This window comes from Muntiacus reevesi, chromosome 2, assembly GCF_963930625.1.
Source record: "Muntiacus reevesi chromosome 2, mMunRee1.1, whole genome shotgun sequence".
Lineage (NCBI taxonomy): Eukaryota > Metazoa > Chordata > Mammalia > Artiodactyla > Cervidae > Muntiacus > Muntiacus reevesi.
Window position 1 is genome coordinate 248722951 of NC_089250.1, and position 23188 is coordinate 248746138.

At 51.8% G+C, this 23188-nt stretch overlaps 1 protein-coding gene across 1 annotated transcript; it reads left to right on the forward strand.

Annotated features, from left to right (window-relative positions):
• The first annotated feature begins 12935 nt into the window (after nucleotides 1–12935).
• HAS3 (hyaluronan synthase 3) lies at nucleotides 12936–21987 on the forward strand. Its single transcript, XM_065925635.1, has 4 exons — nucleotides 12936–13427; nucleotides 16649–17284; nucleotides 20145–20246; nucleotides 21040–21987. Exons 2-4 carry the CDS (start codon nucleotides 16649–16651, stop codon nucleotides 21961–21963), a joined length of 1662 nt encoding a protein of 553 aa, XP_065781707.1. The 5' UTR covers nucleotides 12936–13427; the 3' UTR covers nucleotides 21964–21987.
• The last annotated feature ends 1201 nt before the right edge of the window (nucleotides 21988–23188 follow it).

Consider the following 23188-nt stretch of genomic DNA (forward strand, 5'->3'; position numbering starts at 1 on the left):
GCATAGTGGTCTGCCCCAAGCTCCCCTGTGTCACTCATGGGTCTTTTACTTGCACCCCCTTCCCTTCCCTACTTCTTCTTCCGCTTCCAGGCCCACTGGCACAGCTCCCTTGATCTCCAGAGGATGGGACTGTGGCAAAAGACCAGCAAGAGACCGAAAGCTGTGACTGCAGCCAAACCCAGGCACTCTGCCCAAGCATCGACTGCTTCATCAGGTTAGACTTCTTGGACATTCTGGATAGCTTCCCTCTCTGGTATGCTGTCCTTCCTCCTTAGCACATACCTGCCCTTTTACACATCCTCTGTTATTTATTTATTTATCTATTCATTCATTCATTTATGCTGCACTGTGTGGCATGGGGGATCTTTAGTTCCCCAACCAAGGATCGCACCCTGCATTGGGAGTGTGGAGTCTTACCACTAGACCACCAGGGACGTCCCCACCCTCTGTTATTTAATCAGAAATCTCCTAACTTGCACTTTGCTCCGTATCATCTCTCCAAACACATACTTTCCCATATTTTCATATTCTTGTTCTTTCTTTACCTCTCTTTTCCATTTCTTCACTTTCCTATGACTCTGCCAATCCATCCCCAGATAACGGCCAACCAGGGATGCTGGGTAGGAAAGCAAATCACAATGATAACAGTTTGTTGAGCACCTATTATGTGCCAGATGCTGTACCAGGCACTGAGAACACAGAGCAAGCAAAACCCTGACCTTCAGGGAGAGCTGACACTATAGCAAAAGGAGCCAGACAAGAAATAAGATAAAGAATAGAACATCAAATGGCGATAAGTGCTATAGGGAAAAATGAGGTCAGGAATTGGGCTGCGTATTGGCTGAGAGCTGTAAGTTTGGAGAAGTTGTCCAGAGAAGGCCTCCCTGAGAAGCTGATATTTGAGTAAAGATCAGAAGGAGGTGAAGGAGCAGACAAAGATACTTGGGGGAAGAGCAGTCCAGGCAGAGGAAGTGGCGACTGCCAGGGTCCAAGGTGGGAGAGGAGAGAGGTGAAAGAGGAGGGGTGGTGTGAGCCCACTGGAAATGGAGGGAAAGGGTGTGGGACACACAGCCTGGGGACCACTTTGAGTGAGGTAGGGGCAGCCACAGACCTATTTCCACCTGAAGCCCCTTCAGCATGTTTTTGGTGTTTTTTAAGATTCCTTTTTTTCCCTTTAAATGCGGGCCATTTTAAAGTGTTTATTGAATTTGTTCAATATTACTTCTGCTTTCTGTTTTGGTTTTTTGGCCAGGAGGCATGTGGGATCTTAGTTCCCTGACCAGGGATCAAACCCGCACCCCCTGCATTGGAAGGCGAAGTCTCTTTCAGCTTGTTTTTGGAAAGTACTTTGAGCCCAAGGTGATGAAAGCTGTAAAATGGGAAATACATTGAGGCAGAGGGAATTCATACCCAACCACAGTTTTTTTTTTTTCCCTCCGTCCTATGGAAGCAGTGAGCCCTGTCCCCTTTCACCACCCTCCTTCTTTGGCAGCAGAAGAAAGGACAGCAGCCCTGTGGGTCTGGCCTCCGTCCCCGCCCTGCTCCAGCTCTTTGTCTGTGAGGCTGTGAGTGAATGGAGCCTTGCCTGCCACCTGCCTGTGACTCACGGGCAGTCCCTCCATGGAGGGACAGCCAGGGTGAGTGAAAGTTGATCAGTGGGTGGGAGGATAATTCATCTGACCTGTGCACAATCAGACTGGCCTCTGCAGTCTCTGCACAGAATCAAAGGCTCAGTTGGAATTTCAGTGCAAGGCGGGGGGCAGCTGAAAACGGGAACTGAGTTTCAGGGTGGGCTGTGGGAGGCAGCCACTCTGCCTGACCATGGAAGAGGGGTAGGCATGGGCTTCTTCCCCTGCACCCTGGACAGGAGCAGGCATGACCTCTAAGGGCTCAGCTGTGTCCTCTAGCGAGTTCTGCAGCCACAGAGCTTCTGCAGTCACACACGGCAGCCTCACTGCAGTGCGCGCTCCTCTCCCTTCCATGCACCACTTGCTCCGAGCTGCCTGGCCGCTTGGGGGTTGGGGAGTTGTCTTAGAACACCGGCTGCTGCCAGGGCTCAGGGCTGTGCTCAGGGTACCCGTGCCTGCCAGCCGTGTAGCGGGAACGCAGACCCGCACCGTCAGCCCTGAAAGGGGCTGTTTCCACTTACTCAAAGGGTCCTCCCTGTGATCCCTCCCCACGTGTCCTTCATGCTGACTCAGGGGGTCCATGCTCCCAGGAGGACTCAGGTGTTACCTGTTCCCACCCCCAGGACACTCTGCATCCCTGGGCATAGAAGAGCAAGGCCAATCCCTCTGGGTTTCCTTTAGTTTGAAGGTCATTTTTTATCCATGAGGTTGTTTAATTCTCAGGACAGCATCATGGAGCGAAGAGGCAAACTATTGTTCTTGCTTTTCGGTGGAATTTGGCCAAAGTCTCCTGGGGGGTTGAAGCAGACTCTTTGGAACATACACTGAATCCTAGGGAGCCTCTCCCCACAAAATTAGTATAGAAGGAAAACACTTCCAACTAGAGCACAGTTTGGGAAACACTCAGGCGCTCATGTACACACAGAAGCCCCAGTATGTGAGTTCCACGAAGCAGTGGTTGAATCTGCGAGGACCTGTGCTGAGGGATGCTAGCCCTGTCCTGTCCCCTGCCCTCAGAGTGCTGACGAGCAACAAAGCCAGCTCCTCAGGTACAAACGCCCTGGCTGCATCTGTCTGTCTGTGCATGCACATGTGTGTTACATGTTTTATGAATTATAATAGACTTAAAGTATATGTAACAAAGATATACTCACCCCCACTCCTACCCAAGGTTACCACTGATCCGCAGTTGGGTGTATATCCCTAGATCTTTCCTTCCTTTCACCCTTTCCCCAAATGTACACTCAAATGTACATTACTGCTTTCGAAAGGAAAAATGGGATTGTCACCATAAAGACTGTCCTGTATATTTTTTTCTTAGTCACATATCTTGGAGACATTTTCTTAGTCACATATCTTAGACTCTACCCTGTGATGTGGTGTGTCTTCCATTGTATAGATGAGCCACAGCTGGTTTAAGCATTTGCCTCTTGATGGTCAGCTGAATTATCTCTAATTTCCAGTGCTTCTCAGATATAACTCTTTGCATCCTGAAGTGTTTCTATAAGTCCTAAGAGGTTGGAAGACCAGATTCGAAAGATACAAATCTTTTCAGTGTTTGTACCAAAACGTCTATCAACCTGCTTCTGCTGATCTCTGTTCCTCCATCCTTAGCTGACTGTGTTAATAGCCATGCCATACAGGTTCAGTCACCACAGCGCAGTGTTAACACCATTCTCTAAAAAATTCCAGCCCAAGGAGTCTTCAGAGGATGGAGTTTTCTGTGGATCAAAGCCACTAATAGGGGCACAGTGACACTCTTTGCAGCTGTGCTCACTGGCAGCCAGCTACGAGTACTCATCCTGGAGAGAGAGCCTGAGCCCCCGCAGGTCTGTTCAGAAGTGCTGGACGAGGCTCTCCACTCTGAGACTCAGTCCTATGTGTTCAGGGAGTGCCTTCTCACAGGGTTAGAAGCGCCCCCTTGATGATGACCGTGGTTCCCAAAGCAGACTCAGGACCTAGGGTCTGACGGCGCCTCAGATTATCAGGTTCATCCTGTAAAACCCAAGTGAAATGATTGCTGGAGCTCCTCATTACCTTAACACTATAAAGAGCTTCTTATGCTCTTCTGTATACCTGACATTTATTAATCCACTAAATCCTCACACTAGGCCTAGGAGGGAGGTATTATTATTATCCCTGTTTTATAGATGGGAAAACTGAGACACATAAGAGGCTAATTACTTGCTCCAGATTACGTAGTTAGTGAAAAGGAGCCAAACCAGTATTTGGACTCAAGTCAGTCTGACTCCCAAGGCTGGGCTTTTAGCCACTGTGCTTTGCTACCCAGTAGACAGACACTATGTTTCCAAGTGGTAAAACACACACACACACACACACACTTTTTTTCCCTTTCCTTTTTTAATGCTTATTTTATTTATTTGGCTGTGCTAGTCTTAGTTGCTGCTCGTGGATCTTCAGTCTCTGTTGCGGAATGTGAGTCCTTACTTGCGGCATGTGGGATCTAGTTCACTGTCCAGGGATTTAACCTGGGCCCCTTGCATTGGGAGCGTGGAGACTCAGCCCCTGGACCATCAGAGAAATCCAAAAAACTGTTCTTAATATCAGTGAGAATAAAGACAATGGTTCCCTGGCTCTTCAGATGGAGCATGTGTTTCAAGGTAAACCTCAGTCCAGACTCCCTCCAGATAGTGTCCTTGTACATCAAAACCCAACTTCAAACACCAGAACTTGTTACACGTACCGTATTTGACCTTGTCCTTTGTCCAGCAGCCGGACGTGAGATTTGCTCAGGCCCCTTAGCCTGTCTGCTGCTGTACTTAGACAGCTCTTGTAAATTACCCACTGAAGGACCTGTTCTTCTTTCTGGGGTGGCCAAGGCAGTAGACCTTTGAGGCTGCAGAGCTGTGTGTAGGGGCAGAGAAAATGTAGCAAGTCTTCCCATGAACTCTAATCAGAACCCAGAAATGTCTCCTTATAGATTTTCTTTTTTTTTTTTTAACTTTTCACCTCCTATGAAAAGTTCTCAGGTTTCACTATCTCAGAATAATAACAATGGATGGTTTTAAGTCTTGGGTATATACTTCCTGCATATATACACTGATACCTCTATTCCGTACCATTCCTTCAGAGAAAAGAAAATGAGACTGGAATTCATGGGCTTATTTTGCAGAAGGGGAAAATAGGGTTCAGAGAGATAAGTTCTTAAAAATGGAAAGAGAAACAGGGAGAAATGAGTGAGTGCACTAGAGCAGAGAAGCTTCTGATATTATTCACTAGTTTGTTTTTTTTTTGCTCTGCTGGGTCTTAGTTGAGGCACACAGGAGGATCTCAGTTCCCTGATCTGGATGGAACCCTGTGCCTGCTGCATTTGAAAGCGAGAAGTCTTAGCCACTGGACTCTGGGGAAGTCCCTATTTGCTGGTTCTTACAGGAACCAGGTAGCCAGCGCCTAACTCCATCACAGAGATGCGGGGGCGCCGAGGGTGGGCTCCTTGTGAGGAGCCGCTTCAGAGCTGCAGGAGCATCCTCTCTGCTGGGGGCCTGGGGACAGCTACTGGGCCTTTAAGTGGTTTATTAAATGATATAAGATTTAATCTTCATTGACTGCCTTAAGAGCTAAAGCCTGCTTAGAACAGTGCCTGGGTGGGGCTTTTCAGAGGTACAGCCCTAGTCATCACACGCATAGGTAGCTGGGCGCTGGGGAGAACAAAGCTACCTGCTCCAAGCTTCCAGAATCTCTAGAGCCTGAACAGGCTCCCCCACCCCCACCCCGCCCCACCACCCACATTCACGCATACCTTAATTAGACCACAGAGCCACTTTCCACACTTTCAAACCTATGGTGACCATATTAATCCTAGGGAAGGGCCAGCCTGAAATTAGGCTGTCTGTACTAAAAGAAATGTGGTACTGATGCTTCGGAGAGCTGGGCCTGGGGTGAGTCTCCACCCTCCCACCACCACTTCCCAAAGAAACTATGTCAGTGTTGTTCAGAGATTGCAAAGAACAAGGCTCCAGCATCTGACTTGTGGGAGTTTCTCTGTGGCCAGGGCCAGGACCATGTGAGAGAAAGTTGTGGGGACTCTGTGCCCCAAAAGAGAGCAGCCCAGATCCACCACCCTAACCCATCCTTTGGGGAGGAAAAGCCCTCCATGCACAGAAATCCTGTCATTTATGAAACAAATCCTGGTTACTTTTTGGCAACTCTCTCCTCCCTGGCTTTGCCCCGGTTATCCTGGAAGAAGCAGGCAACACTTTTGCCAATGGAAAGGTTGTATCAACCCCATTCCAGGTAGATTCAGAGATCTGGGGACTGACACGCCTAGGTGGTCCCATCCACCTCTGTTTATCTCCTTGGCGCTCCCTGCTAATTTCTACCTCAAATTGATGTCTTTTCTCCTTTTCCTTTTTACCTCATGGCTCATAGTTCATTGGTTCATTGTTAAGTCTTTAAGGTCACTTCATTCAGACCAGCGTGGCAGGCAAGGTGCTGGGTAGATACTCATCTGCTCTGGAGCTCAGCTCCAGGACTGGCTGGTTGGTTGCTGTCCTCCGGGTGCCAGAGATGCACTTGCAAACCCATGTGAGGAGAATCCATGGGATGTGTGTTCAATGCTGGATGCATAATAGAATCTCCTAGGGAATTCAATAAAAATTCAAGCCTGGAGCTCACCCCCAGTGATTGTGACTAAATTGATCCGGGATAGGGTTCAGACATTCATGTTTTTAAAAACCTCCTGGAGTTTTAAAAGTCTAATAATGTGCAGTAGCCAGACGTGAGAACCAGTGCATTAGCTTATCTGGTGAGAAAAGGGTGGCAGGGGGCAGGAAGAGAGAAAGACACAGAGTGTGTGTGTTAGGGAGGTGTCCTAACAAAAAATGAGTGTGGGACATATTGGGGGGGGGGGTCTCTCCCCACAGAGGACTGATGGGAACTGCCCCTACCATTGGCTCTTCTCCAATTGCTTTTATGGATGATGGAGCTTTGGACCTCCTCTGTGACAGCGACTAACTGTGTCTTTAATCAAGAAAGAGGACATGAAGCAGAAGTACCAGCACATTTAAGAACTGTGGTTGACAATACTGTAACAAAGCACAGGTGAATATGGAACGAGGTTACCCTTAAGCAGTTTGTTACCCTCCTGTTGATCCTTGACCCTGCAGCTGAGGCTCTAGGCTGGGATTGTGTCCCGATCAGGTCTGGGAAAAGTGAGTGTGTGTTTGTGTGATGAACGAGTGTGCACATGTTGGTTCTGTGTACAGTATGTTATGTGCACGTGTGGGTGTGGACATGCCCATGGGTACCAGCATGGGATTTGGTTTATAGCACCCAGAGAAGACAGCCTCTCCCCAAGCAAGAGTGAGATGCTGTTGACATCACCATTCTTGGAAATTGGTTTTTTTCAGGAAGAGCATCCTCTCAGGATGCTCCTAGAGCCCACATTTAGAGTGCCTGCCTCTCCTCCCCAGGATCACCATGATCCTGGATGAGGGGCTGAGTGGAGGTTGACACCAGCTGGGTTGTGCCAGGCAGATCCTGTGCCCTGGGCTCAGGGTTGTGTTGCCAAGAGGAAAGAGTGTTTTTGGAATTCACTCAGAGTTGCTGGATGAGCAGGCTCAGATCTACATACTCCCTTCTTCCCTGCAAAAAATCTCTTGAACAGTACGAGGGATTTAAATAAAGCAAATTACTGGAGTTTTGGCGACCACTAATCCTGTATCCTGGCCCTCCCAACTTCCCTGCTTTTTCCCTATACTGAGGTTGCCAGACCTTTTGAATGTGAACCCATATATGATGCTCTATCCCACCCAGCACCATTTTCTATGAATTTACAATTTATATAATTTTATTTTATATTATTATTTTTATTTATTTACTTAATTTTTTGGTTGTGCTGGGTCTCCACTGTTGCATGGGCTTTCTCTAGTTGCAGAGAGCGGGGGCTGCTATCTAGTTTCAATGAGATGGCTTCTTGTTGCAGTGATTTCTCTTATTGCAGAGCATGGACTCTAGGGCTCGCAGGCTTCAATTGTTGTGGTTCATGGGCTTAGTTGCTCCGAGGCATATGGAATCTTCCCAGACCAGGGATCGAACCTGTGTCCCCTGCATTGGCAAGCAGATTCCTATGCACTGTACCATTAATAGAATATTTGGAGAGTACAGAGAAAAAAGCAAAGAGAAAAATTCATTGATCTACCACCCAAACCTGATATTAATATCTAGGTGAATTTCTCTCCTGACTTTTAATTCATAGGATTCAAAAGGAAACAGCAACATTAAATGCAGTCATTCATACATGATGATTTTTGTATCCTGCCTTTTCATTTAACATTTGCATCATAAGTATTTTTTGCATATTCTTACATTCTATTCCTGAACATCATATTTAGTAGCTGCACAATATTCCACCAAGAAGATAGATTATTCTTTAAAATCGCCTTCTGGATTTCTTTCTGCATTCACCTGGGGGAGGGAGAGGAAGGAAAGATGGCCAGGAAGAGCTTTTCCTGTTCAGGATTCCAAGAAAATCATCTCCAAGTCTGGCTTGATTCTTCATTATCATGTGCCCTTCTAATTCTGACCTTCAAGCCAGCCTAAAAGAACCTGGCCCCTTAGTAGGACCTGGCAGCCCTGCCTCCAGTCGAGCAGAGGCCCCTTAACTTGAAATGAAAACGACCCTTCCATCCAAGGATTGAAAGACTAGGGTTAAAATCTAACCACTGTAACTGCAGGACAGAGAAGTCCTTGAGCCTCCTTCTTCAAACGTAGCCCCTAGAAATGGTACTGATTACAGACTACTTGTCCGTAAGAGGGAGAGCTATGAAAGGATAACTTTGTTTGAAGGTAGCTGCCTGGCTGCTGTCAAGGCACGCACCTTCCACTTTAAATTACGTATTAACTAGTATTGCAGATTAGGCTGCCTTGAGGAGAAGGCCCTATTTAGTCACCTGGGAGACGTAGCCTGCTGCTCTTTGGGGGCCAATTTAAATTTCACCTTCACTAGCTTTGAGAGGTTTTGACTGTGGTCAGCCCAGAGGAAGCTGATGGGATGAAGCCTGTAGCCATTGGAGGAGCCCTCATGGCTTGGTTGCCATCCTCCATTCTGCTTTGCTCTGCTGGAAGCTGTGGGCTGGATGCCAGGTGGAGCACTGAAGCGTGAGGTCAGAGGTCAGAGGGAGCTGTGGCGCTAGAACATCCCTCTACCCCTCCTCTGCCCAGTGACTCTAGGCCACCAGTGGGGCAGAGCAGCACCTGGCAGGGCGATCCCACAGCTTCAAGCATGAGAGGTGACAGCAGGGGTTGCACAGCGGGCTCCTATTGGCACAGGTATTTGAATATCTCATGGGTTTGGATTTGAAAAATAGTTGAAAGGTGAGATTTGTTTGTAGCAGTGTTAGATTTGTTTGTGGTAGTGTCGGATTCAGTCTCCTCAGACCCGCCAGAGCTTTGAGAATGGCCTCTTCAGCCCTCCAAACTCTAGAAGTCTCTCTCCCTTGGTTACTCCACCACCTGTAATCTCACTTGTGCCCCGGTAGTTGACACTGCCAGCCCTTACCTCCACTTCCTGAAGGCAGCACCAATGATTCTCACAACAGCCTTTTCTCGCCCCTTTGTTGTGATTTATCTGCCTCCTAGGGCTTCCCAGGTGGCGCTAGAGGTAAAGAACCCACCTGCCAGTGCTGGAGACATGAGAGGCTCGGCAGAAGGAGGATGGATCCCTTCTGCCTCCTAACAGGTCTCCTACCCCACTCCTAGTCTTTACCCCAAAGTACCAAACAAGACTTGTAACCTCTTACTTCTTTGCTCTGACATCATCAGTAGTTCTGTTACCTACTGGATAAAACCCAGACGACCATTGTGTCACCCAAGGCCCTCCGGAATCCATCCCCAGCTTCCTCCTCTGCAGGTAGACTGTATCAGGCACTTTCTACCTGGCAGGCAGCGATGCAGGTTCTTCAGTGTAAATTTTTTGTTTCATCGTGACTGGTCTTTGCTGGACTTCAAACACACCTCACACATTCCTCTGCTGCTGCTGCTGCTAAGTCGCTTCAGTCGTGTCTGACTCTGTGCGACCGCATGGACTGCAGCCTACCAGGCTCCTCCATCCATGGGATTTTCCAGGCAAGAATACTGGAGTGGGTTGCCATTGCCTTGTCCAGACGCATTCCTCTACCTGCTCTTTTTTAGAATGTGTGTTTGGCTGCGTCAGGTTATTCGTTTGTGACGTGTGGAATCTTCGCTGTGGCTCACTGGCTTCTCTAGTTGCAGTGCACAGGCTCAGTAGCTGTGCTGCCACGAGGGCTCAGGTGCCCTGCACCACATGGGATCCTGGGCTTCCCTGGTGGCTCAGATGGTAAAGAATCTGGCTGCAGTGTGGAAGATCTGGGTTTGATCCCTGGGTTGGGAAGATCCCCTGGAGGAGGGCATGGCAACCCACTCCAGTATTCTCACCTGGAGAATTCGCACAGACAGAGGAACCTGGCAGGCCACAGTCCATGGGATCAGAGAGAGTCAGACACGACTGAGTGACTTAGCACACATGTGGGATCCTAGTTCCCCAACCAGGGATGGAACCCATGTCCCCTGCTTTAGAAGGCCAATGGATTCTTAACCACTGGACCACCAGGGAAGTTCCTCTTCTATACACTCTTATTTGTAAATGATGCCTTCTGTCTAGAATGCTCCTGCCACTTTCCGTGGAACTCTGCCCAGCCCATACCAGCTCAGAGATCTCTTTCCTGAAAAAAATCTTCAAATTCTTCTAATTGGAGTCTCTCAGCAACATTTAATTATAAACTTTCTTCTATGGTAACTTAAGTTTTCAAGTGTATTTGTCTTCCAAATGGATAACCATTTAGACAGCACAGACCAGCCTGAGACTGCAGTGCCAGAGCATTCTTCTCGGCTCAGAGCAGGTCATACATGAATGTTGAAATACTGCATGAACCTTCTGCCACAGAACGGAATAGGAGGCTTACCCTCTGGAACCTGGGTAGCAGCCAGTTCAGCACCCTCTGAAATCACGTTTTTAAGTAATTGGGTATGGAATTATTCCTATTTCTAAATCCCCAGTGGTAAACAGAGATAAATGTGAGCTTTGTTGTATCAGCCCCTTAAAGATTCCCCAACCCACCTCCCCCTGAAGAGACTAATGCAAATAGGGTCCAGCAAAGTGGATGTTAATTACAGGCAAATTCTGCCTGGCCACAAGGGTAAAGCTCTCCTAGCTGTCTGATCACACCAGGTCACCTGGCCCTGAAGACCAGAAAAAGAGAATTTGCTCCCCAGGGGAAGCCATTTAGGGAGCCAAGCCAGTGGATATGGGAAGAGTGTTTACTGTTCTCATAATGGTGCCCTGGGCCTGCTGCTTATTTCAGAGGTTTTAATTGACTAGTGAGGTGGTGCTATACCAGCTCACCACCTATAAACCTCCCTGGAACCAGCTGAGTGAGTTAGGCACTAAGCCTGTGGGACAAATTTAGAGTCTTGGAAATTAACTAGGCATGAGATGATCGCGGAGCAGCCCCAGGAAACTTGCACACGGAGAAGTCATGCTGCTGCGTTGCTGAGGGCAGAAGGGATCTTTCCAAACTGGCTGCTCTGTTCCTTAATCGTCTAAACAGACTTGCAAGCAGCCAGTTGACTGGATCTGACTCAGACACATTTGGCCTGACCTGTGGAGTGTCTTTTAATGTTTGAATTGGTAGCTAGCACTTCAATAGGAGAAGACTTCACATAAGAATCTGAATTTCTGGCTTCTCCTAACAACAGAGCACCTAGCCACGCTGGGCCATCCCTCTCAAAGGGACATCTCCTATAAGTGGGGCGTTCACTTCCCACCAAGCTGGTCACTCATAGCTGCCCAGCCTCTGCTTGTTTCCCCTGCTCTAAAAATTTGTAGATTGCAAATTTGGGTGGGAGGTAGAATTAGATAGCTCCTCCAGTCTGGCAAGCCCCTGGGTGTAGAGGCAGTAGTTAGAGCTCATGGAGTCCTTAATGCAATTGAGACAAGGCATTTTTCATGAACACTGAACTTCCTGCCACCAAGTGTCACACCCTGGAGGGATAGGTGTGTAGAATCCATAGCATTGGCAAGCAGATGCCATTCTCTGGTTGAAGTTGGCTGGAGTTAACCTTTACTGGGCACTTACTCTCAGTCGGTCTTTCAAGCTTTATGACAGTCCTGTCAAGTAGTCCCATCTCCGGGATGAAGACACAGGTTAGTGCCACATGGCTAGTGACAGAACTTACTCCAAGGGCTTAACCAAGGTCTTCTCTCCACTTGAGCTTCAGTAGCTGTGGTGCATAGGCTTAGTTGCTCCTTGGCATGTGGGATCTTCCTGGATCAGGGATCAAACCCACGTCCCCTACATTGGCAGCCAGATTCTTAACCACTGGACCCTCAGGGAAGTCCTGAACACTTGTTATTAAAAGCACACACAAAAAAGAATGTTTAAACTATGTAGCATATTAGTGATGACTTTCTCAAGCAAGAGTCCAAAATGATTTGGTTTATATACTGCAAGATGGGAGTGGGTGATGTGTCAAGGGTCTGTTTACCTGGGAGACTGAAAGGTGAGCTCTGTGACCCAGCTGAGTCACAGTGAGCCCCTAAGACTTCTGAGAGGAGCAACTTGGAGACTGCAACTCACATTCCTATAAATTTTCGTAGCGGTTGTCCCAGGGGTATCCAGGAGATATGTAAATTCATTTTTTACTAGTCTTCAGTTATAATACATCCAAGATTTTCCGAGATTGAGAAACCATTGTGTTCAGCTGATTGTAAACTTCCTTCCTTGAATGCTAAGAACTCCCCATTTCTCCCTAACCCTACCCCACCCCACCTCACCTCACCTCACCCAGGTCTAGCGTCAGCTTTGGGGAACTTGGAAACCTCTGGTGATAAGGTCAGTTGGGAATTTAGGAAGTCGTGGGTGTTGGAAGTAAAGGTGTAAAAACGGGGAGGAGGAATTGGTTTTGGCTCTAGGACACAGGGAACTTTCAAGGTTCTTGCAAAACCGTTGCAGCTCTTGAAAGCCTTAAAGTCATCAGCGCCCCACTGCGGAATTTAGAGCTTGTCACAATTGTTAACACCTTTGACCAGTTTTTTTTATATTTAACGAGTATTGTCTTCTGAGCCTTCTTTACCCTCAGCAGGAAGGTTCTGCTGTTTTGGCTTTAGGGAGTGTTCTACACAAAGCACAGCCCCTTCGCTTGCAGCAGTCGGGGGATTTCTACCTGCTTGGTTTACAGGGTGAGTAGAGTTCGACGAGGCTTAGAAGACGGGGCGCGGGGCAACGGGCAACTGAGAGTCACAATTTTGGAAGCCCCTATGGGTTATACTGAAGTTAACTGCGCTTCAGGTTCCAGGTTGAGCACAATGACCACCTCTTCCCTGGGCAGTTGGTCCCGGGCCGAGCGCGGCGGAACTCGGCTTTTGGCTTCGGTTGGGGAACCGCAATTTCGGAGTGTGCAAAGGCTACGAGTCTTTCCGAACAGGAGGAGCCGTGTCCACTCGGGACCCTGCGTGCCGCCGCGCGCCGGCCGCGTGGGGCTACCCCCGGCCGAGCCGGGAAGGGGATGCTCCTCGCAGCCCTCGGGGGAGCCCTCCCACTCTTCCCAACTTTCCCGGCCGCAGGGCCGGAGGAGGGCGCTTCTCCCGGCGGGGGCGCGCTCGGTACTTAAAGGCTGCTCGGCGGGGCCAGCGCTCGTCAGTCGGAGCGCGCGGCAGCAGCGGCGCACCGTGAAGAGAGGCGCGGCGGCGAGGAGCGGGAGGAGGGGCATGGAGCCGCCGCGGGCCTGCTGAGCACCGGAGCGCGGGCAGCCGGCGGCACGGTGAGCGCGGGCCTGGCCGACCGGCCAGCCCTCACGGAGGGGCGGGCTGCCCGAGGGACCCGGGCGCGCCGGGCTCCAGCGGTGCCGCTTGCTGAGCCCCGCGGACCCCGCCGGCTCCCCGAGCCGTGTGGGTGCTGCGTGCAGCGCCGCGAGGCGGGCTGAGGGCTGCGGCATCTCCAGGCTTCCCGGCGGCCGTTCCTGTAGCCCCCTCCCCACTGACCCCTCCTCCCTTTCTTCCTCCATCCTCTCCTTCTCCAGCCTCTCCTCCCTTCCTCCCTTGCGGCTCCCGTTTTGTGAATGGATTAGGAGGTGGACGACGGTGAGGGGCACGAGGCTGACTGGAGTTTCTCGCTGCCCCAGGCCCGCCCGGGTGTGCGCACCTGTGCAGGCACCAAGATTTTCGGCGCCCCGGTTACTGCGGGTCAGCCGGGCCATGGCCGCAAGTACCCGCGGCCTGGGCTCCCCTTCCCTTGCGGCCTTGGAGGGGCTGGGAGGGCGGCCAGGCGCAAAGGAAAGAGCCCGTGCCCCGCGCACAAGTTTCCGTCCTGCCGCGCGTGTGGGCCCCGCAGAAGGGCACACCTGTCAGCTGGAGAACCTACAGACTGGGCAGCCCCGCGCGGCGTCAGGAGCAGATTGGCGGCGTTCGTCTTCGGCTGGAGGTTTTCTCTTTCCCACGTCTCTCGGTGCAGGGGGAGGGCTCAGAGAGCGTCCCCAATCTCTTGCCCTTGAAGCCGGGTGCGCATTAACCTACAGGGGCCGAGCTCTCCTGGATCTCCTCTGAGCAAAGGGGGTGTAGGGGGACAAGAGGCTCCTCTCCGCCGGCTTGAGGGGTGACACGGCCCCTTGTCTGGGCAGGGCCACTTGAGGCGGAGCTGGCACCAGAGCCTGATTGCACATGGGGTCTCTGGCTGCGGGACCTTCTTGGGGCCTCTGTGATGTAGGGGTGCCAGGATAAAGCCCCTAGTTCCTGAGCGGGGGAGGAGGGGTCCTGCCCCGGGAAAGGAGGGGGCCGGCGACACTGAGGATGCTGCCTTTGTCTGCAGGCACACTTTGCCAAGGTAGCGCCCGCCCCCCCCCCCCACCCCCAGGAGGTGAGTGGGGCCTGGTCCGACTGATTCCTTGCATTTTCCGTTTCTTCCCGGCTGGGTCGTGGGAAACGGGCACGTGGGTGTGGCCGGGACCGCCTTCGTTAGAAAGCCAAGGTCTGGTGGGGGTGAGAAGCATGGCTAGTGCCTTCCGGGCTGCGTTACCCTGGTGGGCACCGCCTCTGGCACTGCACCGAGGCGGGGCGCCAGCGCCGGGCAGGTTGCTAGGTTGGTCTCGGCGCCCCCTGCTCTTTACCAGCGCGCAGGCAGGCAGCTGTGCCCGCAGCGCCCCCATGGCATATAAGCTCTAGAGGGGAGTGGGGGTGCTCCTGGGTGGTGGATGCAGGGCCTAGGGACCCGTGGGCTGCAAGTGTGTACGAGGGCCCCCCCCCCGGGGTGGGGCGGGGGGTAGACAAGGACGGCTGGGAATCCTACAGAGGAAGCACACGGCAGGCTCCCCGGGACAGCGGGGCAGAGCGCCCGGAGGCCGAGCTTCCCGGAGAGGTGAGGCTGCCAACAGCACTTTCCGGACCGAAGCTGCTGGAATGCTGCTGAGGCCTGAATCTCCGGTTGATTTAGGCACCGACTGCGTGTTCCTCATCCCTCCTCTGTGAAGGGTGGCAGGGGAACCAGCCCCCTAGCAAGAAAGTGTGTTTGTGTTGAGGTGGCAGTCAGGAGTCAGTTTGAGTGAGACCCAGACTTGGAGCAAGCTTGGAAGTGAGACCCTTTTGTCTGTAAAGGGTGGGCGGTGGTGGTAACAGGATTCTCCAGATCAGGCAGGTGGCAAGGAGAGGAGATGGGGAGGGGGCCTCAGAGTGGAGGGCAGGGAGCTGTCCTCATCAGCCTTCCCCCAACCCCCCCCCCCCCAACTCAGATAGTCCTTCAGGGCTACTAATCACTATAATGATTTACCTGGGACCTATGGAACAAGAAACCATTGGAATCCCTCCCCAGGGGAGTTGCTAAGTTCCAGAGAATTTGGGCAAGATCAGGCAGCCGGGGTGATAGTAGGGCTGTGTCTCCAGCACAAAGCTTCAAGTACCAAGTGCTAGACTCGGCTCACTAAAACACAGCTCTTTCCAGATGGGCAGATGCTAGAAGTCCTGAGTTTTCCTAACAAAACCTGCCAGCATTTCCTGGAGTAGCGGGGCAGGGGTACATGGACAGAGATCCCATGCAGGCACTAGGACCAAGTGGATGGGGCTTCCCGGGCAGGCACCCCTCCCAGGCTGCTGGGCTGCTGCAGTGGGAGCTGCAGTTCCCCCTGGTGCCCCAGTGCTGGGCTTCCAGGAGGGCTGTCCACACCCCAGCTCTCATTTCCTTTTCTTTCCCGTGTCTGCTTTTCCTGGTTACTTTCCCTTTCTTTGCTGCCTCTCAAGTCAAAGAGAAAAAGGTGAGAAAGCAGAGAACGTTGGTAAACTTTCTCTTACAGATTTAGTTGTTTTGAGAAAGGGAAGCTGTTTCCTTGTTTTTTCCCTCATGCACCTCTTTATGTTTCCTGCTCTTTCTCATCTTTTCCTTCCCCACTTTCTTCATGGTGTGATCCCCTGGTGGGTGTAGGGCATAAAGTCTGTCTACCTGCCGTTGCCCCTCCACTTCCTCCCTCTTCTTGGCTTTTCAGATGCTCAGAGCTTCCTCTGGCCTCAGGCTCACCCTACCGAAGCTTGCCTGTGAGAGCGTTGGGTCAGGTAGATCCCAGTTCTGCCACCAGCTAGGTCTCTCTCAGATCTTTCTGGCTTGGGTTTAGCTAATGATAATAAATGCTGCTTTGAGTGCTTTATGTATATAACCCATTTAATCCTCAAAGATGTTAGGAGGCTAGTGCTGCAACACACATTTTACAGGTGAATACACTAAGGGGTAGAACAGGCACACAGTAAGTGGCAGAACTGTGTTCTTGCCTGGAGAATCCCATGGACAGAGGAGCCTGTCCTCTGTCTACTACTAAACTCAACTACTACTACTACTAGTCTGGCTTTCGAGTCTCCAATCTTAGTCATGCTCAGTAAATGGTGATGGTTGTTACTAGTGGATCATTTCCCTGGGTCTAGGCCAGGCCCAGAGAAAATGCCCCCATGGCCATTGACCAGAGAAGCTGCCTCCCGCTGACCCACCTCTCGCACCTTCTCCCACCAGATGCCGGTGCAGCTGACAACAGCCCTGCGCGTGGTGGGCACCAGCCTGTTTGCCTTGGCAGTGCTGGGTGGGATCCTGGCAGCTTATGTGACAGGCTACCAGTTCATCCATACAGAAAAACACTATCTGTCCTTCGGGCTGTACGGTGCCATCCTGGGCCTGCACCTGCTCATCCAGAGCCTATTTGCCTTCCTGGAGCACCGGCGCATGCGGCGGGCAGGCCGGACCCTGAAGCTGCCCTCCCCACTGCGGCGCTCAGTGGCGCTCTGCATCGCTGCGTACCAGGAGGACCCCGACTACCTGCGCAAGTGCCTGCGCTCAGCCCAGCGCATCGCCTTCCCCGACCTCAAAGTGGTCCTGGTGGTGGACGGCAACCGCCAGGAGGATGCCTACATGCTGGACATCTTCCATGAGGTGCTCGGGGGCACCGAGCAAGCCGGCTTCTTTGTGTGGCGCAGCAATTTCCATGAGGCGGGTGAGGGCGAGACGGAGGCCAGCCTGCAGGAGGGCATGGACCGCGTTCGGGACGTGGTGCGGGCCAGCACCTTCTCGTGCATCATGCAGAAGTGGGGAGGCAAGCGAGAGGTCATGTACACAGCCTTCAAGGCCCTTGGTGATTCGGTGGACTACATCCAGGTGAGGGTGCCTCCCTAGGTGTGTGTGGACGTGTGGATGTGTCCAGCCAGCGAGGCATATCTCCTGGGGAATTTTAGGTCCAGTCAAGGTCCCTTGTGTCATGTACTTTCCTCCCCTACACTTACTTCAGAAGGCAGTAAACACAGTAATTTTCAACAGCTGTCCTGGGGTCAAGAAGACCTAGGTGGGAATCTTGGATCTGCTGGTACTTAGCTCTGTGAATCTGGACAGATCTCTGGAATCTGGGCAGGTCTGTGGATTGGTATCCCCAGAGTGGCAAACAAGTATGTATAGCATTTACTTTATACCAGACACTGTTGTAGGTACTTCATATGTTTTAGTTCTTTTAATCCTCATAATATTCCTAGAGGATAGGTACCACGCTTATTTCTACCTACAGAAACTGAGCCTGAAGTGCAGTTGCCTAATGCCTAAATTGCCTAACATCACACAGCAGTGATGAGCAGAGCCAGGAGTTGAGTCCAGGCCGTTTGTCCTTGTGCAATACTGCCTCACCATTGGCAGAGTGGGGATGAGTCTCTTCATATAGTATGGGGAAGAGCAAAAAAGAATCATGCTCCAAAGCACTCAGATAGTTTTAGTTATGGGTTGATGAAAAGTCTCACTCTTTCTGGTGTCAAGTTCTTGTCTGTAAGGCGGAGGGACACAGGTGCGAATCACCCCCCAGCTCAGTGCTGCAGCCATCTAGGCAGGGCCAGGACCCCAACAGACCCTGCCTCGCTTCCAGCTGAAGCGGGCATTGACACCTCCTTGGAAATTTTATTATGTTGACAAGGTAACATGGCTCCGGTTTTCATATAACAAAACCTAGAAAAAACTGATCAAAGATTCTGCATCTCAGTACCAAGTGGAAACTGACACCCAGGACCCAGATTTGTGGTCCAGCGTCTGTTCCGTCTCTGTTCCTGCCCTTCTCCACATATGCCCATCGCTTGAATGAATAGCAGCTGCTGTGGTCGCCCACGTACGTACCAGCACAGTCTTGCTGACAGCATGTTGTGTACTCCAGTATTTAAATTTTCTATACGGTACCCACCTAAAATTAGCTTGCTGCAGGTTTTTTTGTCTTGGCTGTTTGGAAAGTTGCACCCTCGCGTAAGAGTCGGTACACCTGCCTCTTCCTGCCTTCTTAGGCCCAAGGGCCCCTTCAGCACCAGAGAGGGAAGGCTGTGAGACAGGTCTTAACTCTGCAGTCCATTTAGGGTCAAGGGGCCTCTGAGACTTGCCTGTGGACTCAGACGACTTAGAAAAAGCCCTTGAGCCCTGGCATAGGCTCAAGCCGTAGTGACTGCTATCTCTTCCCTCGAAGCACAGGATCCCCCCAGCCCTGCCCTCCCACACCTCCTCCTTTCCTGTGTGTTCCGGTGGGTTGGAATCCACCTTCCTTTCAATGTGTTCACATGGGCTCGCTGCCCGGAGCAGCCCTGGGCCCGCCTGTCAGTGAACACTCTGGATTTCAGTCTGTCTTCATGAGCCCCACTGAAGGTGTCTTTCCCTCTTCAGGAGATAAGCCTGCTTCAGCCAGTGGGGAAGTCCAGGCAGCCAAGAGCGATAGCCTTTCCTAATCTTACTCAGTTGGAAAGACCTCCCTGGGATGAAGGAAGTGCCACAGTGTGAGGAATCAGAGTCAGGGCTGGAGTAGTTGTGTGACCAGCAGTGCTGGGAAGCTTGACCTGTAAGCTGAGGAGGTTCTGGGAGTGTGGCCTGAGGCTTCCTTCCCAGTCTGGGCCAGTACTGTAAGGATATGTCAGTGGGGAGGCAGGAGGGAGTGGCTGCGATGACTGCCTGGTTGCCCTCTGCCCTCCGCTGCTTGTCTGCAGCACTGAGGCTCCAGCGTGGAGCAAGAAGCAGAGCCTTAGGGTGCAGCCCCCTTCCTGCAGGCTGGCGGGCTCTCACTCAGCAACTTCAGTAGAAGAACTTTAGGCTTTTGCAGAATAAGTTCTGGGCTCATCTGTGGGTAGTTTCTTGCTCTGTCAGGGGTCAGGAAACCAGTTCCCCTACCCAGTGGTTATCTGGGATTTTTACACCATCTCAATAACTTTCTAAAATGTAGACAAGGAGTGAGGCAATAGTTGTACAGGTTCAACTATTAACAATAATGGGTCACCGAACAGAATCAAACCAGGAGTCTCCCATGGAGAGGAGGGTGGGTGGGCAGGATTTGATCCAGGTTCTAAGCGGAGGAGCTGCTGCCAGCTTCTAGGCCCACCCAGGGCTGGAACCTAGGCGAGAACAGCCCTTGGCTCTGCTGGGACCTAGTCTGGGAGTCCCGGCCCGCAGGGCACAAATGGCCTGGCAGCCACACTGGTGGGGCTGAGGCTGGGCTAGATACACCCTCCACTGGGGCTGGCTGGCTAAGAGGCTGAAACAGGGCAGCCCCGTTCGTGATGATCCTGTGAGCAAGCTTTGGTGATAGCCTCTGGCAGGAGCCATTTCTCAGCCTTCTGAGCAATGTCTGCTGGCCTTGCTCGAGTCACAGTGCCTGTCAATCTGATTTCAGTGACGTTTTCCTTTCTTACCAAGGACCTCAGAGAAATACATTAAGACCACTTCTGAGGAGCCTGGCTCAATCAGGGCTAAAGATCTGCCCAGTACTAGACACTTCTCCCTTTCTGTGCCCACCACTGAAAGTCCCCTGGGTTCCTCTCTCAGCCAAGCAGCTATCAAGTCGGTACCTGAACTCTCCTGTTTCTTTTCACCCCTTCTATTTGGCATAGGTCTCTTTTTTAGTGGTCTGAAGTGTGTCTGGTGAAGGGGTTATGTCCCTCAGGCAGTGATCCACCAGGGGTGGGTGGGTGTGTCTGTGTCAGAATGGACTGACAGTGCCTTCCTTCTGCAGGTTTGTGACTCTGACACTGTGCTGGATCCAGCCTGCACCATTGAGATGCTTCGAGTCCTGGAGGAGGACCCTCAAGTAGGGGGAGTCGGGGGAGATGTCCAGGTAAGAAGTAACCAAGGATTCCTGGGGGCGGCGGGTCTGGATTCTGCTTCGTCATCTAATTGGATATACTGGGGAAGTGTGCATTTCGTTTTGGAAGGGGGTTTCCTCTTTGACAGTTTCATTGGTATCGAAGGGCTCATCTGCTACCCACCCCCTTTCCTGTTCTATTTCCACTGGGGGGAGGGAGGGCAGAAAATAACCGGCATGAGGAGAGCCTGTGCTGCTGGGAGGGGCACAGTGTTCTGAGGCCATCCATCCTAGAGGGTGCTTCCTTTTTGGCTGGTGGTGCAGCAAGTACCTCCAAAGTTAGACCCCCTGAAAAACGCTTCCTGATGGGGACGTGACACTGAAGAGCTCTGTGCAGTGTGGTATGAATAAAGGGCCAGATCTTCTTCCAGGGGAACTGCTGGCAACATACCATGTCTTCCCAAGAAGCTTTCAAACTGCAGAGAGGGTCAGGATGGGGGGCTGGGGTGTTACTTTGCTTCTTTCTCAAGCCTTTCTCTCAGCCACCACCACAGGCCGCCTCCTGAGATTGAAGGTGGCTTTGGCTGCTAGAGCAACTTCATTGGGACAGTCGGTGCCTATGACAGAGGAGAGGTGGGGCTGGTGCTGAGTTGACTGGGTGTGGTTGCCTCCTCTCAGCCTCTGAGTGAGCTGGGACTCGTGGCCAGGAACTAGAGCAAAGGGCTAGGGATCTCAGAGTGTAGGGAGGCCTCCTGGTCTCTGGTGTCTGTCTCCTGGGGCTCTCGTCCTCAGGCAAGGAGGCCCAGAATCTCTGGTTCCCTTGCAGATCCTCAACAAGTACGATTCATGGATCTCCTTCCTGAGCAGTGTGCGGTACTGGATGGCCTTCAACGTGGAGCGGGCTTGCCAGTCCTACTTTGGCTGCGTGCAGTGCATCAGCGGGCCCTTGGGCATGTACCGCAACAGCCTCCTTCAGCAATTCCTGGAGGACTGGTACCACCAGAAGTTTCTGGGCAGCAAGTGCAGCTTTGGGGATGACCGGCACCTCACCAACCGAGTCCTGAGTCTCGGCTACAGGACTAAGTATACAGCTCGCTCTAAATGCCTCACGGAGACCCCCACCAAGTACCTCCGGTGGCTCAATCAGCAGACCCGCTGGAGCAAGTCTTACTTCCGGGAGTGGCTCTACAACTCTCTGTGGTTCCACAAGCACCACCTCTGGATGACCTACGAGTCAGTGGTCACGGGTTTCTTCCCCTTCTTCCTCATTGCCACGGTCATACAGCTCTTCTACCGGGGCCGCATCTGGAACATTCTCCTCTTTCTGCTGACAGTGCAGCTAGTGGGCATTATCAAGGCCACCTACGCCTGCTTCCTGCGAGGCAACGCAGAGATGATCTTCATGTCGCTCTACTCCCTTCTCTATATGTCCAGCCTCCTGCCGGCCAAGATCTTTGCCATTGCTACCATCAACAAGTCTGGCTGGGGCACCTCTGGCCGAAAAACCATTGTGGTGAACTTCATTGGCCTCATCCCTGTGTCCATCTGGGTGGCAGTCCTCCTTGGGGGGCTGGCCTACACAGCTTACTGCCAGGATCTGTTCAGTGAGACAGAGCTGGCCTTCCTGGTCTCTGGGGCCATCCTGTATGGCTGCTACTGGGTGGCCCTCCTCATGCTGTACCTGGCCATCATCGCCCGGCGATGTGGGAAGAAGCCAGAACAGTATAGCTTAGCCTTTGCTGAGGTGTGATGCAGCCCCCAAGCAGAGCGGGAAGAGTGCAATGGGTAAGGGAGGGAAGGGGAACGGAAGAGAAGACAGGGTGGGAGGGAGAGGGAGTGCTGTTTTAGTTTCTTAATGGTCCAAAGTGCAAAGAATGGTGACTGTCGTATGGCCTGGGACAGCTCTGCTTCGAGGAGGCAAGTCCAGTGCAGTGGAGGAGGCAGAGGAGGCACTGTTTTCAGGCCGCTTGTCTGCTGCCTCTGCACATACAGGGGGCCTCTGGGCAAGATTCCACTTCCTCCCCTGAAATCCAGAGGGAACTCAGAAGTGTGCTAAAGCAAACAGTAAGTTCCATTCAGTGGCAGCTTCTCACAGGTGAGTGAGCAACGAGGGCCCATGGGAGGGGGTTCTCTTAGTCCATCTGAACACAATCAGAGGTGGTGGGAGTACTTCTGAGTGATCTGGGCCAGCTAGTAACATGTCCCCACCTCAGTCTAGTTATCAATGCAATAAGATTGTGCCTGAAATACAAGGCCCAGAAGCCTGATCTTTGGGCATCAGAAAACAGGGTCCAGGAATGGTGCTTTCTTATGTGAAGTACCTCATTCCACATCTCAGCATCCCAAGGATGAGCCAGACTAGCAGGGAGTTAGCACTGTACTGTTTTTAAGTGTGTGTGTGTGTGTCTGTGTTTATGTATGTTAAAAAGGAAAGCTGGCCAGGAGGAACAAACATTGATGGTGGTGCTAAAAGCCATGGGTTACATGGAGGCTGGGAGCTGACTGTATTCTACCTGGAAATTGCCCAAACATCTAGATTAGCTTGTCTGTGATCTCTTCTGAGGAGGTGAAATGTTTTGGTCATCTACCAAGAAGATCAAACCCTAATGTGATAAGAAAGGAAGTGAGGACTTGGGTATTACAAGCTGTATACTCCTGAATTCCTCTTTCAAATTCAGCTCTGAATCTAAGCCAGCCTCCTTACTTGGCTTCCCTTCACGGTGATAGTCACCTCTCCCACCCTCCTCCTCACCAAGTTTTTCAAGGTGGCGAGTGAGACAGAGCCTAGGGCTCTCCTCGGCCCCTCTGCAGTCGGCCAGCCTGCCATCAGCATGTGGGGGGAGATCAGGAGTCTCTGACCAAGCTGGCTGCAGCCTGGAGCTGCCTGGACAGGTTCCTTGGCAGCTGGACAGCACACATGACATTCAGGCTGTAGCTCTTGACAATCACCTCTAATGGAAAGCTTTTCAGCATTC